The following is a 23056-nucleotide window of genomic DNA, read 5'->3' on the forward strand; positions in this document are numbered from 1 at the left end:
TGTCTCTTTTAATAAAGTGGAGGAGAGGAAAGGACGAAGGAGATGAACTTACGTTTCTGGGAAATCCACAAGCTTGGTCCTTATCTTATTGTGCAAAACCAATATGTACTCGTCAATAAACGGGCACTGCAGGTGGAGCAAAGGAAAGACGATGAGCAATACAAGGAAGGTACATTGAATTACTACTGTGCCAGAGAAAATAGTATCCCTAAGGACAACTAAGACAAATAACAACAGCAGTATTCCACTTCGAGCATTAATCAATAGATGATGCCTCTAGACAGCTATCAAACAACATTCATGATAGATAATTTTCCTACTGAAGTGCCACTGAGTGCTGTTATTAAGCATGGGAGTCTCTGAATTTAACACGTAATCCAGCCTTCACTGTTACCTTTTGTGGGCTAGATGCCAGGAGACAGAAAATGTGCAGACTTACCTTCCCAAAGACGAAACAGTAGAGAGTAACTCCCATGGCCCACACGTCCAGTGCCTTTAAGAGAGTGCCGGAAGTGACATTAAATGCAACATAATGGCAAAGAGAGAAAAAACGTACACTTAGAAACACGCTACAGCGATCCAAACACCTACATGCACAAGAAAACACAGTTACCTAAATCAACGCAGACTGCCAACAGTGATTTATGGGATATTTTAAAGGGGGAGGACGTCTACCGGCAGATACCTTGCAGATAGATGTGTGTGATCAGGTAACAGAGGCACTGCAGCGAAGCATCAGGCTATTTGTCCTCTCTCTCCCTGGATGAATAGCTCTCCTAAGAATCCATTTCTATTCCTTGATTGATATGAAATTATTAAACTAGCTACAGACATTTGTTATCAGACACAGTGCTGCATGACTAACATGTTCTAATGGCCTGATGTAGCCTTCTACTAGGACTGACATGTGAGAGGGTTTAAGTGACCTATGAGTGTCAGTGAGTTATTAAATATTTCACTGCCGATTTACACCAAAATCAAAACGTTGGTGCACAATGGACACAAAAGCTCTGGGGAGCATTGCTCGAACAAATCCAAATCAGGAAGAATACAAGCCTAGTCAGAGAACAAGGGGCGCAAAGGACCACATATACTGTATTTCTTCATGTAATTGAACAATGCTCAGATCCTTTCTGTCTGCAATCAAAGAATCTATTCTGGCAGTTATTTTATGGACATGCAAAGTCCATCCTCGAGCAAATCCATCAGGCTGCCACTGTGATAGAAGAAACTGAAGAAAACAACATGATCTGTACCTATAATGTTGGATAAGAGTTAGTGTTAGTAAATCAGCAGACCTAAGGTTGAGTCACAAGCAGCCAAAGATCTCTTATACTCATCCATTACTTTCACTTGCAATAAAAAAAGGTAAGCTTAGATCCTGATTCGATTGTTTTGCGAATAATGTGGATTCATTGAAGAGGCAGGGGCAAATCAATCCAACTGTTATGGGACAGTGGCAGGTTCTCCTTGACAAACACACATGGTTATTGCTTGACTGTAAACATTGAAACAGTATAATGATGTGAAACATTCCCAAATCAATATTGGGTATGTAAAATCTAGTTCCATTTCTTCACTTTGGTAATGGTGCTGTTCGCAGATGCATTACTGGCTTCCTTGTTATAAATACCAGCTAACACACACAAGACAAGACAGACAATGACTATTTGCTCCTTGGATTAGCAGGCCGGCTGAAAAGCTCATCTTGGTTTAATGATTCCCATTTTAAGATCATGAGGTTTAGGCTTAGGCCGACACATGGAGCCGCTGTAACCACAGGAGCTCAAGCTCGGGCACACTCACTTGCTGAATGTATCAGTGTAGACTAAACTCACTTTTCCACTGAAGCTCTTCCGTGCATCTGAAAGGGTCTCTGGTGCCATAAATGCAGGAGTGCCAGCGGTGCTGGACAGCAAAGCATCGTTGCCCTCAAACTGGTTGCTGACCCCGAAGTCTGCTATCTTCACATGGCCATCATCTCCCAGTAGCAGGTTAGAAGGCTTGATGTCCCGGTGGACAATCTTCTGGTAGTGCACTGATGATAAGGGGTCAGATTTTAGAACGGCTAAGCTGCCACAAACCAAACAAACAATATCCAGATGATTTTGTTATTCTTAAACTCATGTCAAAGGTGGGGCTCAAAAACGTTGCCCTGAGGATGGCCCTGGAGAAAAGCTGAAGGAGAAGGTTCATCCTCTGGGGAAGTGTGTCTCCGATCATTGTCCTGATATCTCATTATACCCACAACAAATGTCGTGGAAACTGAGCTATTTGTTTTTGAGATACCTTGTCATGAAGCCAGACGGTGACACAGATGGTCAGGAAACATTATATATATTTAGGAATCATGCTGCGGGGAACATGAATATGGGGATATATGAGGGGTGCAATCTGGCCATCAGATGTAAAGATAACTTACATGAAATCCGTTTGGACCAAACTGTTGGACAAACACACCAGCTGACCAACCCCTATCCATCTAGTGTCCCCACATTTAATATGTTCAATATGGAAACCTAAACAACATTAAAAACATTTAGGTTCATTCATTCATAAAAATGAATCATAAATAGAGTAATGCAGAAATGCACATGTAAGTTGCACTTGTTTTATGATTGCGGGGTGCATGTTTGTGTGTAGTGTATGTGGCAAAAGTCAGGATTCTGGCAGTTATGGAATCGTTGCTTTGGCAATGAATGATGTGAATAGTGTGAAGTTCATCTAAATGTTACGTACATGTCCAAGCCTTACAGTAACACTTAACAGCCATCTGCAGCTAAGCCCTGGATACTTCACTAATTGGATAAGTGGCGCCTTCTTGTCTGAAAGAGGTCTTATTAAAACATTAGGAACTTGACCTATTAAAAGCTTTGGAAATTACCTATGGTTAGCAGCTCTAGCAGCACTCAATTTAAAAACACAAAATGCCATTGACCCACAGAATGACCACTGATATCCAGAATTGAGGTTTTAGAGGACCATTTTAATAAAAATGTCCTATTTGAGACTACTTTGAGGGTTTATTATTGCGCCTGTAAGTGTTAAACATGAAATGAATTAAATAGTAATAACAAAGTTAAAGTCAAATGAATTAATTGTGAAAATCAATCAATAATGTTATTAAAAATACTAAAACTCAGTTAAATATTCTTAAATGTTATTTCAATATTCTTAAATATTTTCTTTTCATAAAAGATTTTTTTTCAAATCACACTTTCATTCCATAATGTCACAATTTTGAATAAAAAATAAAGAAAAGCTTGTTTTTATGAATATGGCAGCCATGCTATCACGTTTAGCAAAACAGCACAATTATCTACAGCAACAATGTTTTTTATCTCTTTAGCTCAACCAAAGATTCTCTATGGACCTTTCCAAAGATGTAAACATAAACATTCCAAATGTGTCCTACTTTATTTCCTGTCGCAGTGTATGTGAATGACATCAACTGACAGGAAGTTAACAAGGACCAAGGCTGTTGCCTAGCAATGGAATTCTGTTGAAAGGGTCTATACTGTAGTGAACGTCAAGTGGATGGATGAAAAGTTAAATGTGTGTCATTTATTCATTCATTTATTTCAATGAGTGTCTTTAGCCTTATTTCCAAGATGAGGCTCCCATCTCAGAGAGGCAGCATTGATTCCTAATCATTAGGTGAAGTACAGCAAATGAGGACACAGCTTTCATCGAACAGAGGCTCGATACTGATGAGTCGGACAGCACAAATCTACAGCCAGATCCCCCAGGGAGGACATACTCAACAGCACTTAGTAGCCTTTTTTTTAATCATAAAGCACAATCATTCATTTTTTAAGAGAATACTGTTGGATGCACACAGTGGTCCAAATGCTTCTGCTTTTACACTTTGAGTATCATAATGGGTAAAGTAAAGAGGGATATTAGATATTAGATTAGAAATTCAATATCCTGGCCACTCGCAGCACCCCGAAACTGCACAACAGAGAATGAATAGCTAAAAATGCATAAATTAGTTCCACTTAAAAAAGACTCGTTCTGTGTGAGGTACTTACAGTACTCTATGCCCAGGATGATGTCTCTGAAGTATAACCTCGCCTGCTCTTCTGACAAAGGATCGTCTGAGGGCACTTCCATCACTGGACTAAAATCCACACAAGCAGGCAGTCAGGCAGTGTAGAAAACCAGCACACAGACATGAAGGCAGACAGATCCACAGATTACGTGCAGCGGTTGTTTCATCATTAGCACAGGGATTTGATTCCCAATGTGAGGACATTCGAATGGGCGAACATCTAAGCAGTCATTCATTCATCTCTACCAAACAGGACCTAAATAAACCAGTCTCACTATTCTAAACAGCCTCTAGAAACACAGTTAATACCAATATTTATATTCTTTGACACTACTACAGTTCCCTGGTTTAATTGTGCATAAAATGGAATTACATTTACTATCCCTCCAGTAACTGCACTTTAATATGAACACATGGGATTCTTGTTTAAAGCAGAGATCAAGCCATCTAAGCTGAAGCCATTAAGAACAGCCTGGCTCTGCTCCAATAACACACACTGAACGGTTTCATATGAGGTTGCTGTTTATCCATCACAACCTCCTGGTCCCAAGAGGAGTGGATTTTGTCATTCTTACAGTAAGCCAGTATACTTGTGAGAGTAGAACATGTACACTCTACTGGCAGCCCTAAAGAGTTTAGGGCTGCCAGATGATGAATATTTTCAAAGATTAATCTCTGGATTGTCTTTTCCGTAACAATTTGATGAAGCCCTTGCTCCACTTACGTTTCTATCTTTTATCTATGAAGAAGAATAATAATTCCTTTTATTTATCCCGCAAGGGAAATTGGATTTTTTCACTCTGTTATTATTTTTATACAGGTTACACACACACAGGCCAGAAATACACACATGCACAAACAGGACCTATATACATGCAGTTAATGAGAGTAGTCAGAGTGAGGGGGCTGCCAGTGGATCAGCGCCCCAAGCAGTTGGGGGTTCAGTGCCTTGCTCAACAGCACCTCGGCAGTGCCCAGGAGATGAACTGGCACCTCTCCAGCCACCAGTCCACACTCCATTCATGGTCCACACAGGGACTCAAACCATAGGTGACCAGCCACTTCACCTATGGACTGAGCTACTTCCGCCCAATGCCTAGTCATTAGTAAACTACAGTTTATCAATAAAATCATATATACTGTTTTATGTAAATCCCTTTTATTTTTATAAGTATTTAATATTTATTTTCATAATGTTTATATTATTATAATTTTTGTATGTAGTCTCTGTGATATCTTGTATGCTCTTTAATGTGTGTCCGATAAAAACGAACACATGGTGTATTTGTAAGTAGAAGCATTTGTTACTGTTTTTGTGAACAACTAGAACTCCTATGTAGTCAAGTAATACTGTCTAACAATATTTACCAAAGTAGCTTTCATGTGTGTGGATTGTGTCAGAAACACGTGCTTGTGCAGTATAAAAATGACAAAACGAGCCCTTCAATCGTATAAGCTCAGAACGAAAGAAAACAGAAGCTACTTAACGTCGAGCTGATTGTATGTCATAATCTTGCATGTTATAGTAATACTTGTCTGAGTCTTACATATGTGATCTTAAATCGTGTTATCAAGCTTTTACATGTATGTGATGAATGCTTCATAGGATGACATAAATAAAGTGCTTAAAAATGCTAAAAAGTAGGGGTTAAAAATAGTGGGTTTTTTTTCAGTTGATTAACTAATTCTTTATTCCGTACAACAGCATAACAAAGAGAAAACCTGAGGCAACATTTTCAAATGATAACAAAAATAATAACTAATAAATAACTTAATGGCTCTCATCCCATCATGTAAAGCAGGGGTGTCAAACTCCAATTCATAGTGGGCCAAATTTAAAAACTGGTACAAATTTTCGGGCCAAACTCAATATTTACTTAAAAAAAAAAAAAGTGCAAAAGTGCATGTTTTCCTTCCCTTCTCCAGATGTGTAATGCTGAACCTTTCCAGTGCAGGTCCTTGTACTTGTTGTGGTGTTTTATATGTTTTATTCTATTGTTACAGCCACGGTGGTTCTGCAGACAAGACAAGCAGCTCTTTACATTCATAAACAGATAATCTGCCTCCCACCTGTGTTGAAAGCTCCTGTTTCATCTTTCTTTTGGCTATTTTTGAGGAGGGGTGGATTAAGTTTGTCCGAAGTACACCGCTACTTTTTAAACAGAAAAGTAGTGGTGTTTGTGGTATATACTTGCAGGCCAGCTCTCATAGAACCTTGATATGATCTTGCAGGCCAAAAATAATTACACCGCGGGCCAGATTTGGCACCCCTGATGTTAAGCAAGTTTTTGCCTGGCCACATGCACTAAAATGCACACTCAGCTGTGCTGTCTATCACAACAAACTACCGAGAAGCTCAGATTACGACACGCACTCAGGAAGAGATTACTCCACTAGATTTTTATTATATTATATATTACTTCTCTGAATGTTGAGTACAGTGCCTTTAAATGACTGATTGAAAAAAGGTTGGCAATATAGATTAAGTATTGCAATTGAGGATTACAATTGCAGTATATTCAGCACTTACAAGTCCTTATTAGCAGTAGTAGCAATATTTATCATAGCACTATAAAATAAATATTTTAGTAGCAAAAGCTGCCACGTTTCTGATAATAGCAACAACTTTCTAACACAAGTATTGACGTTAGAGATGGTAGGTGTGGTGCAATAATATATATATAGTATCAGTAATAATAGTACATGCTGTATAAGTAGCAGTAGCTGAGCAATAGTAGAAGCAGCACTTTAAACTGTGAGAGTTATTATTTTTCTGATTAGTAGAAGCCATATGAATAGCAGCCGTATTCATCAGCTCAGATGGATATTATCTTTCTCCCAGGGACAACATGAGAGCAAACACTTTCTCATTATGAATAAGGTAAGAAATACAACAAAAGGTTTACATAACTTATTCATATGAAATTAGACCAGGAACCTCCTCCCACCTCCACTCGCTTAGAACAACAAAAGGTCTCAGATCATTAGATCATCAGTTTGCGGTGTAGAAGGAACAGCTCATGCATCAGGACGTGAAACACTTGCATGGATTATTGCCACCGGTAACAACTGTAACTGTGAAAAACTAAGAACATTATGAATCCCTTTGAAGCCTGGGATGGAACAAACAGCCGCACTGTCAGCTTGGAGTGATGAAGGAGAGCAGTGCAGAGACAGAGGCAGGGATGGAGGGACGAAGAAATGAGGGAGTGAAGGTAGAGGAGGATAAGCCTTGAATTATTTATATATATATAAAAAAGAGGACATGTTCTCTACTCACCCCTTAGGCATCAGCTCAAACACTGTCAGAAAGAAGGGAGAAGGAAATAGGAACATATAAGACCAAACAATGTATTCATCCATTCATTCAGCTGGGTTTGACCACCACTGAAGCAACACTCACCAAACACAGCATCACATTATATCATTATGAATCACATTAAGCACATAAAGAGTTTGACGTTTCACTCTAATACAGGCACCCTGACGGTGACCTGGCACTGCTGATGGAAGATTTCTGCATAATGAGTAAGCCCTGGGGTGGTGTGGACGGGAGCAAGTGATGATCTGAATTATGAACAAGTTATATGAACACTTGTATGTGGCATATGCGCCCAGTGCCTAAGGCTCACAGAGGGCCGAGATGAAGCGAAAGATTTGGACAAAGAAAATATATTCTGCATACCCATGTGAAGATTGTCCTCCGCTGGGTCATCCAGCACCTGCAACATTAACACAGCTGTCATGAATGGAGACTTTCCACTTGTCTCCACAGGTGGGTGTGAATGATATAAAAACTAACATGATATTTCTAGTCAGGATCAGAAGAAATGTCACAAAGATTCAAAAGGACTGGGCTGACTGAGTTGTAATGACAAGCCCTTGATACTTAAAACATGGTTGAAAATGATATTTTGGTCTCTTTGTTCTCAGATGAAAGCTGCTTATACTGCTCAAAAGTTAATACACTGGTGTGAGCTGTAATCATAAAACACAAGCTTTGCAGGTTTGTGCAAATTCAGTCGACAGCTGGCTGGAATAAACTGCTATTGGGCCCTGGGGCAAAAGTGAGCATTTGGCCCTTTTTTAGTCCCAATTCCTCTGGCTCTTTGTTCAATGTGTAAAACACTACCTGGCTTTACAACCAGGTTTTGTCACAAATAACTCCAAAAGACAGGGTTTTAAGATTAAAACGGATCCTATTTTTACACGTTTGTCTGTTCTTAGGTCTTGGGGAGTACTATTGCATTTGTGAAAAAAAGTTATACAAAGCCTTTTGTGGCCCTGGAGGGAGTGAAGTCTGAGTAATGCATGAATTAATGAAAGCATTGGCTGGGTCTGACGACTACAGGCTTCAAATAAATAAATGTGTGGGTGTGGAGAAAGAAGTGAGCTCACCAGATCTCTGTATCCTGTCCTAGTCCCTGCTTGAGGCTACCATCTCGAGGCTACATTAGTCAATACTGTCATAACACACCCGAATCTCCAACCGAACTGTCTAGGACCAGCATTGGGGGTAACGTAAGCATCGTGACAATTTCTCTGATTCTGCTGCGTCGGTTTATTTAAACTGTCCATCGTGAGTCTGGCAATTTAGGGGAGTTCAATGCTAAATCTCTGGAGTACATCCTGTCTATCAATAAAAAAACGATTCCCCTCTCACACATAAAGTCTTTCCCTGACATATGTGAATGGGAGCAGAGATCGATACGCAGGGAAATCTGTACTGCCAATTTCCCACCTCAAGATCTAGTAACATCACATGGAAAATGCTGGTACGGCTGTGCTGTGAGTGCTAGCAGAAACATTGCAGGAATAAGAAGTTTTCACTTTCCCTGTCATTTCTGGAGCGCCATGGCCAGCAAGACAAGACGCAAGGCGGAAATGTGTGAATGGTGAAAATCCCTCACGGTGCCTGAAAGGTTATCGTGGTCATTCACCTGGAACTGTGTGTGAAAGAGACTTAAATGATGGCAACACAGTAAAGGCTCTCACACTGAGCTGAAATGGAAACACTGTGCTGCCAAACCTGTCTCTCAGTTTATTTAAAGTATTGTTCTACAGTATTGACAAAAAAGAATAACAACAAACATCTGAATCTTAAAATCGAAAACCAAATACCTACCCAACGAATATATATCTGGATAGTCAAATATTTGGGTCCAGCCCTACCTTTCACAGCTCCCAACAGCCCCTAGACACACAGTCCATCTGGATCTTCAGTTTAAAGACGTGAATTTTAAATAACCGAAGTGGAGATAAACATCTGCCAAGGACACAGAGTACAAAGGCAAGCCTTCTCCTCTAAAGCAACAGGAACAGTAGTTGTTCAGGTCACTTATAAAAGGCCATTCAACAGTTAATAAGTGAATGTTTGCTCATACGGTCTTGTGCACTTAAATAGTTCTTTTTGCACCATGCATTGTTTTTGTTTCTTTGTTCTCTGTAAACACAAGATGAACGCTATAAAAGCAAATGAATGTTGTGTGCAAAGAGGGATCCATTAGTAGTGTACAGTAGCGGTTGTCTAATGCAGTGCCTAGGATGCATTCAAAGAGTATCTTGGTTTATGGGGAAATTGCATAAATTGAGCATAGGAATTTGAAGTGTCTTCTCTCATAACAACTGCATGCCTTGGCGATTATGGGGTCGCTCTCAACAATCTGTGACAAATGATTATATCACTTTCATCAGTTTTAATCTGTTCCACTTGGCGTTCGCTTTCATTTTTCATAAGTATATTCATAATTAGACGGGCTGGACTGCATTTCCCATAGGAATCAGTTGGAAACCCATAATGAATGTGATCCTGACCAGAGCACAGCCCATTTTAATGGATGAACAGAGAGAGGTGGAGAGAAGCAAAGCAGTGAGTGCGGACAGAGAAGGGGAAGTGTGTGTGTGTATGTGTGTGTCCATTCAGGAGCACAAACACTTGGCTTTTACTTAAAAACTCTACATTTCTGGCGCTCTCTACACCCGAGCGAGCCAGACAGCTTTCCTACCGACTGACTCCCTGAGCTTGAGTGCCGACCACGACGGCTGTGTCCCCGCCATCTGCCCAAGATTGAAAAACACTCTGATGATATCGCAAGGGAGCGGCGGGCACCTTGAGTCACGAAATTCAGCTATCATCTTTCATAAACAACCGCCTCTGCAGAAAGTCTATGCACCGTCAACACTCCTCAACTTGACCCAAGTTTGAGAGCGTTGGCTATTGTGAATGTAACAATCTATTTGCAGAGTGGAAGCTTTGTTTTTCCAGAATATGTCACCTATGCATGATATAGGGGCAGTGATAGAGGAGTGATAGATGTGCTGGAGGGTAAAGCTATCTCCTTTTCCCCAGCTGTTTCCTGGCAACACAGGGTTTATCAGCCTTTTTGGTCTGACATAAAGCGATATGACATCTACAAAGCGTGCTTCAAGGTACACAGCAAGAAAGGTTACCTAAAGACACAGTGCTCGAGGATAATCCAGGCCGTGAGGGATTCAAACCTGTTGGAGGTCCACATGCTATTATCAGTGAGACAGTTATGAAACGGCACATTCTCCTGCGTTTTTATTTAACTCCAAATACCTACATTGCTATTTGTGTTGTGTCATCTGAGCATGCTGTAGTTGTCAGCTTTAATCAATGACGTCATGTTTAAGAATGTTTAGTATTTCATGTGCAGCTATTTCAATATCTGCGAATATAAGAATGTGCACTTAGACATCAAAGTACTGCAGTAAATGACTGTAGTGCTTTGAATTTCATGTTGCCAATTGCCATTTGTTATAAAAAATGTTATTTCTCTTTTCTAGACCACAAACACACACAAGTACAACATCCTGGTAGCATTATGTGTCCACTGTCCTTGAGGATCCTCTCTCCCAAATTCTTTGACCAGAATCATATCCACGTCCAAAAGCCCAGCCTTTGCTATACTGTCCAATAGTTGTTGAGATAGTTCAGTCTGGACCAGTTGACAAAGCCACCGCTAGTGCTCGGCAGCTAGCATGTCTAAAAACTGCTAAGAACACATTCTTATCCAAGTACAGTATGCTGTTATTCAGAGAACGCTGAATGAGCACTCGTTACATTAACATTGACAGTATAATATCAAAATAAGCATCATAAGAACACAATACCATACCTGGTCCCGGCATTGCTGCATCATTAGGTCTAATAAGAATAAGACAGATGCAATGGTTGATGTCTGAATGCAAAAGCAGCAACCATTTTCTGTTTTGTGTTCAATATTGAACAAAGAGAAAGAGATAATCCCACCTCCACCAGCTTGACAATGTTGACATGGTCCAGTTTTTTAAGGATGGCAATCTCTTGGTAGACCCTCTCCAGGGGTCCTAAGATTTTGGGCTGCTCTCCTTGGGCTGCCTTGGGTCCCCTTGGGGGTGGGCGACCTGCAGACAAACACACAACTCCACTTAACGATTCATTCGATCGAAACAAGGAGTCGGATACAGATTTCTCTCTAATGTGTATAAATTGTAATAAGAAAACTACAAAACTATAAATTTGAGTCATTCTATAACATGATTGATACACATGTAACATGATGATCTAGACATGTGGCAGGGTTTTCTTCTTAAATGATGATTGTCTGTCTGTAGTCTGGCTTACTGGATAAAGTCTGACATCTGTCACATCTCTCACTCTGACGTCTCCTGCCCTTCAGTTAACCCTGCTATCTATTTGACAAGGGCACCATCGCTGCATCAATCTATTGAATCCATTGGTACTAACCGTGACTATGGGTACCCATGAGTCTCCCCTTTACAGACATTCTGTATGTGAATCCCATGCATTTTGTGGAAAAATAAACTTGGCATTTCTCATGCAGTACAGATGTGGTATTTTCTCCTAAAATGGAATATTTCTAAAATGAGATATAAACATTAATAATTAACATTCTGCATACTGGGGTCCATAAACTGTCTTGTAATTATATAAATTGAGTCTGAAGGGAAAGCTGAGACTCTTCAACTCTTCAGATTCAATGAGCCCAGTTGCATCAATGTGTGATGGTGTTAATCACCATTTAATTGTAGTGAGAGCATTTTTGAAACTTAAGTTCACTGTATAAAATGAACTGTTGTAACCTCTAGGATAATCACATCCTCATGAAACTTTACAACCACATACTAGAGACCTGGAGCATTCAGGGGATGGATGGCTGTACTACATATATTTATGTTTGTGTTACACATACATGTGCTCGCCATTCAAATCAAAATCTCCAAATGTCTGAGTTTTTCACACCAAATTTTTTTATGGTGTTCCTCAGGGTCTTATTGTCTTAATTTGGTATTTGTGACATTTTTCTCTATTCTCAAGTGATTGAAAATAATTAAATTTAGCAGAAAATCAGTATAACAAATGGTATCAACCAAAAAAATGACATCAAAGAGCCTGGGCCATCATATCCTTCACGTTTTCAGCCCCTTTACACTCTAAACGTATGTGTTTATTACAGATTTATGACTTGAAAAAGACACCCGGTGCTGATCTCAAATTAATCTTCAGGTGTCCAGCTTTCAGATGATGTACAGCACTTCTATATGGCATATGTTTTTCCAACATATGTGTGCATGCACATACTTCATGAAGCCCCAGCAGAAGTCACCTCCCAAAAGTCTGGAAATGCTGATACGGCACTAAATAGCAGTATTTGTCAGCCTATGTATTTGTCTACATTCTCTATATTTCCCGTCATGTTGGAGAGTTTTCTAACTGCTGTTACTCTGTCTCTATGAAACGTGTCTGTTGTTGTTTCAAAACATGTTCCCTTTTAGGTAATGAAGAACTTTGCAATGACCCGCAATCCAGTGCAGATTACCTAACTTCTTAGGAGCTTTGCTAGTTGTCTCACGCTGCTTTGAAAAGTCACATATCAACGTGCTGAATGTCAGACTTCTTTTGTAGCTCATGAACACTGTCACTTACTGACATTCCACCCAATATGATTATGTTACTCCATAGTTAACATACTTTGTAAACACTCATACAGACATTGGATCGTGTGAGTGTCTGTTTAGAAGAATAGAATAGGACTTACGTGGAAAACCGCACTGCTTCATTAACTTCTTCTTGGAAACCAGCTTCATGGCCTTGGCAAGTAGAAAATGAATTAGATCACAGTGTGTTCACATGCAGCCTGTAATAATAACAGTATGGAGAAGTCTAAAGATGCAACCAAGAATTGATGACTCATCCAAAAAGAAAATAAAACTAGAACTGAAAGCACAAAGCCGTTTTAAAGTCAAGGGGTTTATTATCTGTCTTATCCTGCTTTGTTAAAGGTAAGGAGTATATGAGTCTGAGGCAACTGTGTGTGTGTGTGTGTGTGTGTGTGTGTGTGTGTGTGTGTGTGTGTGTGTGTGTGTGTGTGTGTGTGTGTGTGTGTGTGTGTGTGTATGTGTGTGCTACCATTTGGGACACAGTTCAGTTAATTGGGGATAACAGTGTCAACCAATTGGGAAAAATCTAATCTGGGGTCATTGTTAAGGTTAGGGTCGGGTTTAGGTTGCCAAGATAGTCCCCCATGATGGATTAATGAGACCATCTGGTAAGTGTTCTTTATGCTTAGGCTTAATTGGTTGTTTAGGGATGGTTTGTCCAATTGGGGAACAAAAGCCATGTCCCCAAATGGGAAAACTTAGATTTTTGGGTCAGAGGATGAGGTTATGGTAAGAGTGTGGGGCTAGGAAGGTAGTGGCTACGAATGTGGAAATGAATGTGTCATTTCCTTGGTTATACAAGGGAAAAAGAGAGACAGTAAACATCCGCTGAATGTCAGATATTTCTCAAAAATACTAGAAGACCTATGCTGTCAGAGTGTCAGTGCGATTTCACTAATCACTACTTTGTGGAAGTGGAACATTTTCTATTACTTCAACACCACAAACTGTTTCTGCTGTTCTTTTAAAACTGCGGCAACCATGGCTATGACTGTGCAGAAACCTGGTTTGGCAAAAAAAGCAGATCCTCCACAGTATGCAGTTTCCATGGTGTGCCTCCTGCCTTTGTGTGTGTGTGTGTGTGTGTGTGTGTGTGTGTGTGTGTGTGTGTGTGTGTGTGTTCAGACTTGTGGGAGGGTAGTTAATGATTCAGCCACATCAAACAATTAGAAATTGTCCAGCATATTCAGAATTATTGTACATTTCCCGTTGTAAAGTTCATGTTGTTGTAAATAGCTGCCATCACAAAATCTAAATTCTGACTGTAGGTAGGTGGAGGTGCGTCAAACCTGAAATTAGGAATGACTATATTTTGCTTTTTAAAATAGTATGGCAATAACTGTGAAAAACACAATTCAAAAGAAGTAATGCGAGTTCAGTAAAAGACGTTCTCATTATGTGCTAAGGGGGTACTGGTGAGTGGTATGTGTGGATCAAAGGCAGCCAAAAGCGTGACAGCAGGAACTTTATTTTGTAGGTGGTGGAACATAAAAAGGTTTAATCATGATGTCAGTCACCATATTGTTCTCTCACTGTGCTATTGTGCGTTTCTTGAATTCTTCAGCACTCTAATCTGTAGACAAACAAGCCTTTGCAAGTAAACAAGACTTCTGCACTGTGCCTTAAGTTTGCGAAGAGATAAAAACAAAAAAAGTGTTACACCCAAGAAATAAAGGTTGAGTGAGCTAACCTTCACTACGTGTTCACATCACTGCTGGATTAACCTCCACAGGAACTCCAGGGCAAAAGATGTTGTATGTCACTTAGCTTGTGGTAATTTGAATAAACAAAGCTCACATTGTTTTGATAAATCCGTCAATTGTTCTATCACTCCTTGCACTACTTAATAATGACCTGGTGTCAGAATACAAAAAATGCAGAAAACACTCATGTTTTGATTTGTAGATGCATTTCGATGCGCTGTCAATAAAAGCCTCTGTGTTTCACCAGTGGAGCACTTTTAATGTAGTCACAGTAAGAGTTGGGTTTTAAATTTGCAGTAATTGAATAAAGCTCTGACATGGCTGTGGGAGAGCAGTCAGATGGATGCTGCATTGTTTCCTGTGAGCCCCTTTTGTGTAGGTAGGCAATCCTGTGCAGGAATGGCGGATCCTGCCAGTAATACTATTATATATATAGATCCAGTAGTACTATTACCAGTCGTACTATTATATATATATAGAGAGAGAATGGTTATTATTGAAAGATGCTGGCCATAAATAGTCAAAAATCACATTTATAACAGAATTTGATTTCATAAATATTGTACGGTTTATAAGTTTAAGGCCCTTGTGATCTCATTTTGAAATATTAAGAATCTAAATTGTGTGCACACAGGCATGATGACAAATGGACATATTTTGTATATTCTGGATGTAGTATATCTTTATATTATTGTTATGTTTTTCACAAAAACAAAGTCTGAAAATGCTGCGTCCATGCATGTACAGCTTGGTGAGTGAAAATATCTGCAGCTCTCTAAAATCCTCGCTCCACCCATTTGATATAAGTTGAGTGAATGTTGCATGATCACTGCTCGGTTTTCCTTGACCCCCTGATGCTGATGAATGGCCTGTATCACAATGGGAAGCTTTCCATTCAATTCCATTGTGATCATGGCAATTATACAACCCAGGACGCCACAACAAAGACACACAGGATTCACTCTGCTGAGGTGTTGGATAACACAACCTAGTTTCCAACACTCACTTAAACAAGATTTTTGTGTTAAAACTAGGGCTGTCAAAGTTAACACATTAATAACGCGTTAATGCAAATTCTTCTTAACACCACTCCTTTTTTTTTACAAGCAATTAACACACGCACATACTGTGATTGACCCTCAGCCCTCCCTGTAGGTTGGGAAATAAGGAGCAGTAACATTGTGGATGGAAAGCACAAACAAACTTCCTTGAGCAGAAATTAATATAGAGGCTCTTTTGAATGGCAAGTTGAGCTTCAAAGCCCTGCAAGATGGTTCTCTCGACAACGTATCTGCATTTACTGTCCATGTGAACTGGATAACCACCATAGACTGTATTAAAAAAAATGGATGCAGCCTCTCCGTCGAGGTCTGTTCTCTGACCATAATTCAATCGTCCTCTGCTACGGGAGTCAGCATCTTGTCCGTCCTTGACTCAGCCTCATTTCCTCTTAACAAAAAAGGGCATTAATGTGACTTTTGGGGGGAGGGAGATACGTCCATCTGACTGACGTGTAAATAAAAACTAGCCTGTTACAAAAAAATTCACCCCCCACAGTGTTGTCATGGAGATATGACCTAAACATACAGACTAGAATGTTTTTGTACCAGGCCTAGGTTTAATGATGCTGTGAAAACGGCCTGTTTAAAGAGAAACTCTAATATGAAACCTGCCCCGAGTGGCCTCTAGGCGAACTGCAATGTTTGGCACTTCCATATTGGATTAACCAGGAAGTCGCTGTGGTGGGGGCTTGGATTCCACCGGAGTACGTCGAGTCTCAAATACATCTTGAAGACCAAGCATACAGCTGATGCAGAGAGCCCTCCTCCCCTTTGCTACAAACTTTCAACAGCAATAGATGAATGGGTGACTACATCTTGCATCCCAATTAACATTGTAGAAGACAAGCATATGTTTGGAGCAATCTGGAGAATATTCTGGACAGTATTTTTAACCGTTTTGGATTGTTGCAATAATAAAAAATCATATATTTGCATAAAGTGAGCATATTTGTCCACTCCCATGTTGATAAGAGAACTAAAAACCTAAAAATATCCCTTTAAGGTAGAGTACCACTCATCTTTGGACACACTTTCCCATTCAAGTGAGTCCAAACTTTTCACTGGCACTGTGCGATTAATTTGCGATTATTGGCGAATTAACTATGGACAATCATGTGATGAGATTGACAGCCCAAGTCAAACCATTAAATTGGTAACATTGTCAAGGCTGAGAAGCTGGCAACAACTTAAACAAAAAAAAATACAAATTTTCTATTTCACAAACAAATCCCCTCCACACTATACAGTATATGTTTTAAAATATTGTTTTGGCCATGGGAACCAGGTAAATACAGGTTAACAACTCAAAATTATCTTCAGCTATTATCTTTCCTGTGTGTGTGTGTGTGTGTGTGTGTGTGTGTGTGTGTGTGTGTGTGTGTGTGTGTGTGTGTGTGTGTGTGTGTGTGTGTGTGTGTGTGTGTGTGTGTGTGTGTGTGTGTGTGTGTGTGTGTGTGTGTGTGTGTGTGTGTGTGCATATTGTATGTGGGCTCATGCTGCAGATGCTCTGTATGCAAATATCCAATCAGTTTTCTGTGAAATAAACTGAGATTGCCAGGAAATAGAATCGCCGTTACATGCCGTCATTACTCCTCTCCTGATTCCTGTCATTGTTATTTCGGATGTGTCTGTCATTTGAGCCAGCCTGCAGTCTGTCCCTGAAGGTAACATTTATTATCAGTGTCACCAATCAGCGTCAAATGCAAGAAAGCTTCCAAACAGAGCAGAAACAAAGACGCAAACGAGAAAACTAAATGTAACAGTGTGACACATGCACAGCAAACATGAGCTTGTATATCCGTCTGCACACATACAGAAACACTGGAGGCAGAAAGGAATTTATGAGTTGCTGTGGACATCCATATTTCATTTTCAGGAATCTGTGTTTTCAGACCGCAAAAGCAAAACCTCTGTGGCTCCGTTTGTACCTGGATTCATACTGGGACACTGTCTCGGAGTATGTGTATATACTACTGAAAGGTTTGCATAAAGGTTTTTTTTCTGCAGTGTAAGAAGAGCTAGAATTATGTACCACGCACTTGTCATAGAGAATAGGTCTAAGTGGATGATGGGTGTACACATCAGAGCACTTTAGTCAGGTTTTCATCCACATGGAGAGCATATCTCAACAAAATGTCCAGAAAACCAGCAAAAGAAACATGCACTTCCATCCAATACTGTGGTGTGAATATTAGGAGTTGGGGGCATCTGGATCATCAGTTGGTGGAGCTAATTCTCCAGTCAGGTGCAATTAAACCATTATTAAACCATGTGTGGCCCTTTAAGGCTAGGGAAACAAAGTTTTCAGTTAGTAGTTAGTTTAGCTAACAGGTTGTGTCTCATGCTTGACTCTTCCAATACATCATGTTTTTCCCTTAATCATCATCAACATCACAACCGGATGGAAGTCATGACGGCTCGTTTACAGGCACAGTTTCTAAATACGGCCTGTGTGTATTTGTGTGGAGTGTTTTGATAGCTTGATACTTTTTGGTAGTTTTATAGCACCTCGACCTGTTATATAATCCAATTAGATTCACCGTCTTGCTAGTTGCAGTTTATACCCATATCTCAGATAAAGTACTACATGTAGGAAGACTTTGAAGGGACGTTATGAAAAAGGTATTAAGTGTATTCTTTAGCGAAACAAAAATCTTTAACCTGGCAGCACAAAAGATTTATACAATCACCACAGTTATGGATTCATTCATTTGATCCAATTAGACTTTTGTGTGAAATATTGTCGTAATGTTTGTAGGAATTCTTGAATTAATGCATTTTTGTGGTCACAGTGACCTTGACTTATGACCTCCAAAATGCAATCAGTTCATCCTTGAGTACAAGTGGATATTTGTTCCAAATTTGAAAACATTCCCTCCAGGAGTTTCTGAGATTACCGGACAGACAACATGACAACATAACGCTCCACACACAATAGCTCTCTCCCTTTTTGGGGGTTGTCTTACTTTTGCCTCTCCATTGCACCAAAGCAGGTCAAATCAATTCACAATCACTCATGATCCGAACAATGGACGGATTGATACCCCTGAAATGTACCTAACCAGGTATTATACTGTGACGATTGTTCCTTTAAATTTTTTATGCAGTGGTAGTTCACTCATGTTACAGGTCTCGTCTGCCTCCTTACATAAACTCCTGTTGTTTACCATTCTGCATCAGCCCATTAACAAGCTGACATTTATATACTCGGTTGTGTTTAGCTTCGAGCTCTTTTGGCTCCAGTTCAAAAATACATCTTAAACCCATCCAAGTCCACATGACTCATCAAAGCACTTTCAATGTTGTTACTGTACAGGGAAGCTTAGCTCTTTTTTAAACATATAGACGTTTACATTTGGAGGGGCTGAGTTTGCTGAGCTTTTAAGGGAACAAATCACCTTGATGGGAACGCCTAAAATGACCTTGTGTCAGCAAGACGACTTACACTCACTGGCCACTTTATTAGGTGCACCAGTGCTTAATAAAGTGTCAGTGTGGTCTTCTGCTGCTGTTCCCTATCTGCTAGAAAGTAGGTGGTGTTGTGTGTTCACAGATGCTCTCCTGAATTCCTCTGTTGGAACCAATGGATATTTGAGTTACTGTTGCCTTTCTATCAGCTCCAACCAGTCTGGCCGTTCTCCTCTGACCTCTGGCTAAAACAAGGCATTTGCGCCCACAGAACTGCCGCTCACTGGATCTTTCCTCTTTTTGGGGCCATTCTCTGTAAACCCTAGAGATGGTCGTGTGTGAAAATCCCAGTAGATCAGCAGTTTCTGAAATACCCAGACCAGCACGTCTGGCACCAACAACCAAGTTGAAAGTAACTTAAATCACCTTTCTTCCCCTTTCTGATGCTCGGTTTGAACTGCAGCACATCCTCTTCACCATGTCTACATGCCTAAATCCACTGAGTTGCTGCCATGTGATTGGCTGATTAGGAATTTGCGTTAACGAGCAGTTGGATGGGTGCACCCAATAAAGTGGCTGGTTTAGTGTATATCCTGATAGTCCCTCGTGAACTCAGTGCAGCCACTCAGTACATAAAGCAACAGCAACACTGCTTTGAAGACTGATAATAAAGTCTTTGTTCACTTTAAGCAGCACAAAGAGCCACTTTCATTTCGAAGTTTCTTAAATTTGAAGGGATAGAACTCAAAGCTAAAGAACAAGGTGGAAAAAAAAATCAATAGCCCTGGTGAGATCCTGTAAAGCTATTCTGCTGAGACAATAGAGGATGAGAGGCCTGATGGAAACTCTGTTGGGCACAGAGGCTGCATTTCAGTTGTTAATCAGAGAAAAGCGTTAAATATTTGCATTGACTTACATAATGTTTGTCATCATCCTCATTGTAGGCAAGTTTGACCACGCCGTAGGAGCCCTGCAATACAAAGAGATTCATTTCATATGTGAACATACAGCAACACATCGGTCTGTAATAGTTCAATGCTATAGCTCGCCACATTTTGTTGTTCAGCAACACATTAAAACAACAACACTGATCTGAAAGCATCACTTTGAGAACAGACGGCACTATCATACTGACAGAATGTTTTAGAGGCAACAGTTTCCATTAAAAGCAACATTTTTATTCTTTGGCAGCACAGAATGGCTCCACCCACCCACACACACACACACGCACACACAAGCACACACACACACAGCCCCAGGATGTGTGTACCATCATAATCCTTTTTTCCCTTGCACGGTTCCATCTCTGATAAGTGCAAAAAAGGAACAAAACGGCTTGGAAAGATAATCAAACACTCACATAAATGAAATAGAGAGAGTTATATCACCTTTGAATTTTTGTAATGACTCAGGATTCATTGGTACTTAGAAGATATTGGTCTTATGGACTTAAAAAAAAATCTATTTTCGGGATTTACTCGACACACCAAGAGTGTGAATCCAAATTTATATAACAAGGTTTTACAAATTGATGGTTTTCCATGGTGTTACCGCCTTACATTCACTGTGTTTTCTCATAGACATGGCTGGATATCGCTGTTGCATTTCTGAAAACCAACTTGACCAAGATTTCAATCTGATACTTACTTTCTACATTTTCCCCTCTTTAATATCTATTAATTTAATATCTAACAGTATGGCTGCTGATTATAGGCCCTTTGAATGATGTTGGCTAATCTGAAAACATCTTTTGCATGTGCCTGGCCTTGATGTCAATCTGCCAGTTTTTCAGTTTTCGTCTCTGTTGCTGCCACGGGGTATTCCCCGTCTGTTACCAGTGCATTTGTCACACTGAGACACTTTTGTTTTGTTAGCCAGGCTGAAATGTCTTAAATAACACAGTTCACATTCCCTTTTCCCACTTTATATTAAGATGTAACATGTCAAACAAAGAACATGGACATTGTAACATTACCTGCATAACATCAACATGTCATTGTTAGCATGCTGATGTTAGCATTTAGCTTAAACTGCTGCTTTAGTCTAAATGCTGTCTCACAGAGCCACTACTGTCTTCTTTGAGAGTGAAATATTAGCATATTTCTAGAGAAGGAGAACTTGAGCAGGCACAAAGGAAGGTTCAGTAAAAATGCAGAAAAATGGTGGAATACAATATGAGATAAATACTTGACTGTTTTGAACTAGCTCAGGGGTGTGAAACATACTGCTCGAGGGCCAGAAATGGCCCGCCAAAAGGTCCAATCCAGCCCAGTTTCCAATATTTCCATTTGTCCACTGGGGGACGAGCTGTGCTAATAAGAGTAGAAGGCCCTATGCTGGATATGCTACTATAGATGCCATGTGTTTCTGTAGAGGCTACACAGGATAAAGCATAAGCTCGTGGTCATGAAGGAGCCACCAAGTGGTTGGAGTGTCAGGTTTTTCAAGAAAAATGGACTAGTTCCTATTTCTTCACGGACATACAGTAAATTGGAAGAAAGTGTGCCTGGTGTGTACACAGTAAGATTCAGCACTCAAGGAACATCACTTGGCGCCACTATCAGACTTTTTCATTTTGACTGAGATAATATTGTTGAAGGTGCCATTGACGCTTGAGGCTTTTCATTGTCTCTTTTGTAAATAGATTGTTCATCAATTGTGAACGTTTTCAGAATGTACTGGCACTTCTTTACATTAAAGAAAGGGACAAATTTGGATGTGTTGTTATTTATTGGTTATACAATGGTTTTACTGGTCTCATGTGGCCTAAAGTGGGTTTGTCACCCAGGAACTGTATAGCTAAAGCTATGGAGAAGTAGTTTTCACTTCAAGGGGTACAAAAACACCATCCTGTCTACATCATTTAATATTATGATTATTATTATTATATTATATTGTAAATTGACTGCATTTCTAGAGCTTTTCTACCTTTCCAGACAAAGAGCTTTACAATTTGTAAGAATTTGCATTCCATTCACACAGACATGCATTCATACATCAATGCTGGTTGAACATAGCGCTGGTGCGCCCTTCGGGGGCAACTTGGTCTTCATTGTCTTGCTCAAGGACATTTCGTCATGCAGACAAGAGGATCGAACTGTCAATCTTGTGATTAAAGGACGACCCACTCTACCTCCTGAGCCACAGGAGCATCCGACTTGTAACTTGTAATATTTTTTAGTGTGCACCTGCTATGATTGTGAATTTTCTCACTTCATAGATGAATTGAAAGTTCACTTTTGTGCAAGCTGCTGCTTTTTTCCTAAAACAAACAAATATAAACTGACAAACTCACCTTTCCAATCTCACTCTTCAGCTTATACTGGTTCAACTGGATACAGTCCTTTGAGGGAGAGAGAAAAGATGGGCACATGAAGAACTAAATCATCAACATAAACATAACAAAAGGAATGCTTTCACCATTCAAAGCGAAGAGAAACAGGGAACACTTTGAAACAAGAACCAAATGTCCTCGCTGTGTGTGTGTATATGTGTTGAGAATAATTTATTTCAGACATGTAGGTAACGATGCAGTCTGTAGTTTCTGTTTACTGTCTGCAAATCCATTAGAGCGCTCCTGCTTAAATGGCTGATTTGCAGTTCCATAGCAACCACTGCTACAGCAGAGTCAGCCAGGGGCACGGCAGACGAGATCAGACCACAGCAGGACAGAGAGAGGGGGGAGAGGCGAGGTGGCGGGGGAACAATTCACAGAGGGGTGCACAGACAGCAAAGTCAATGAGCAGAAAGTGAGCAGTAAGTATAAAAAGAAGGAGATGGAGCTGTGGAGGATATGGATTGAAAGCAGCCCTCTCATTACAGTTGGGCGACTTCATGTGTGTGAGCCGAACCGGTGCCTCAGGCTT

At 40.1% G+C, this 23056-nt stretch overlaps 1 protein-coding gene across 1 annotated transcript in view; it reads right to left on the reverse strand.

Annotated features, from left to right (window-relative positions):
• camkk1a (calcium/calmodulin-dependent protein kinase kinase 1, alpha a) overlaps nt 1–23056 on the reverse strand; it is a 64038-nt gene that overhangs the window by 11400 nt on the left and 29582 nt on the right. Inside the window, exons 3-12 of the mRNA XM_083927156.1 lie at nt 22486–22533; nt 20107–20160; nt 13117–13168; nt 11328–11461; nt 7740–7776; nt 7335–7356; nt 4035–4123; nt 1839–2038; nt 440–493; nt 53–126 (exon numbers count right to left, since the gene is read on the reverse strand). Of these exons, the coding sequence (XP_083783282.1) occupies nt 53–126; nt 440–493; nt 1839–2038; nt 4035–4123; nt 7335–7356; nt 7740–7776; nt 11328–11461; nt 13117–13168; nt 20107–20160; nt 22486–22533 (764 nt within the window). The remainder of the gene's footprint in view (nt 1–52; nt 127–439; nt 494–1838; nt 2039–4034; nt 4124–7334; nt 7357–7739; nt 7777–11327; nt 11462–13116; nt 13169–20106; nt 20161–22485; nt 22534–23056) is intronic.

Source organism: Echiichthys vipera (genome assembly GCF_963691815.1).
Source record: "Echiichthys vipera genome assembly, chromosome: 14".
Taxonomy (NCBI): Eukaryota; Metazoa; Chordata; class Actinopteri; order Perciformes; family Trachinidae; genus Echiichthys; species Echiichthys vipera.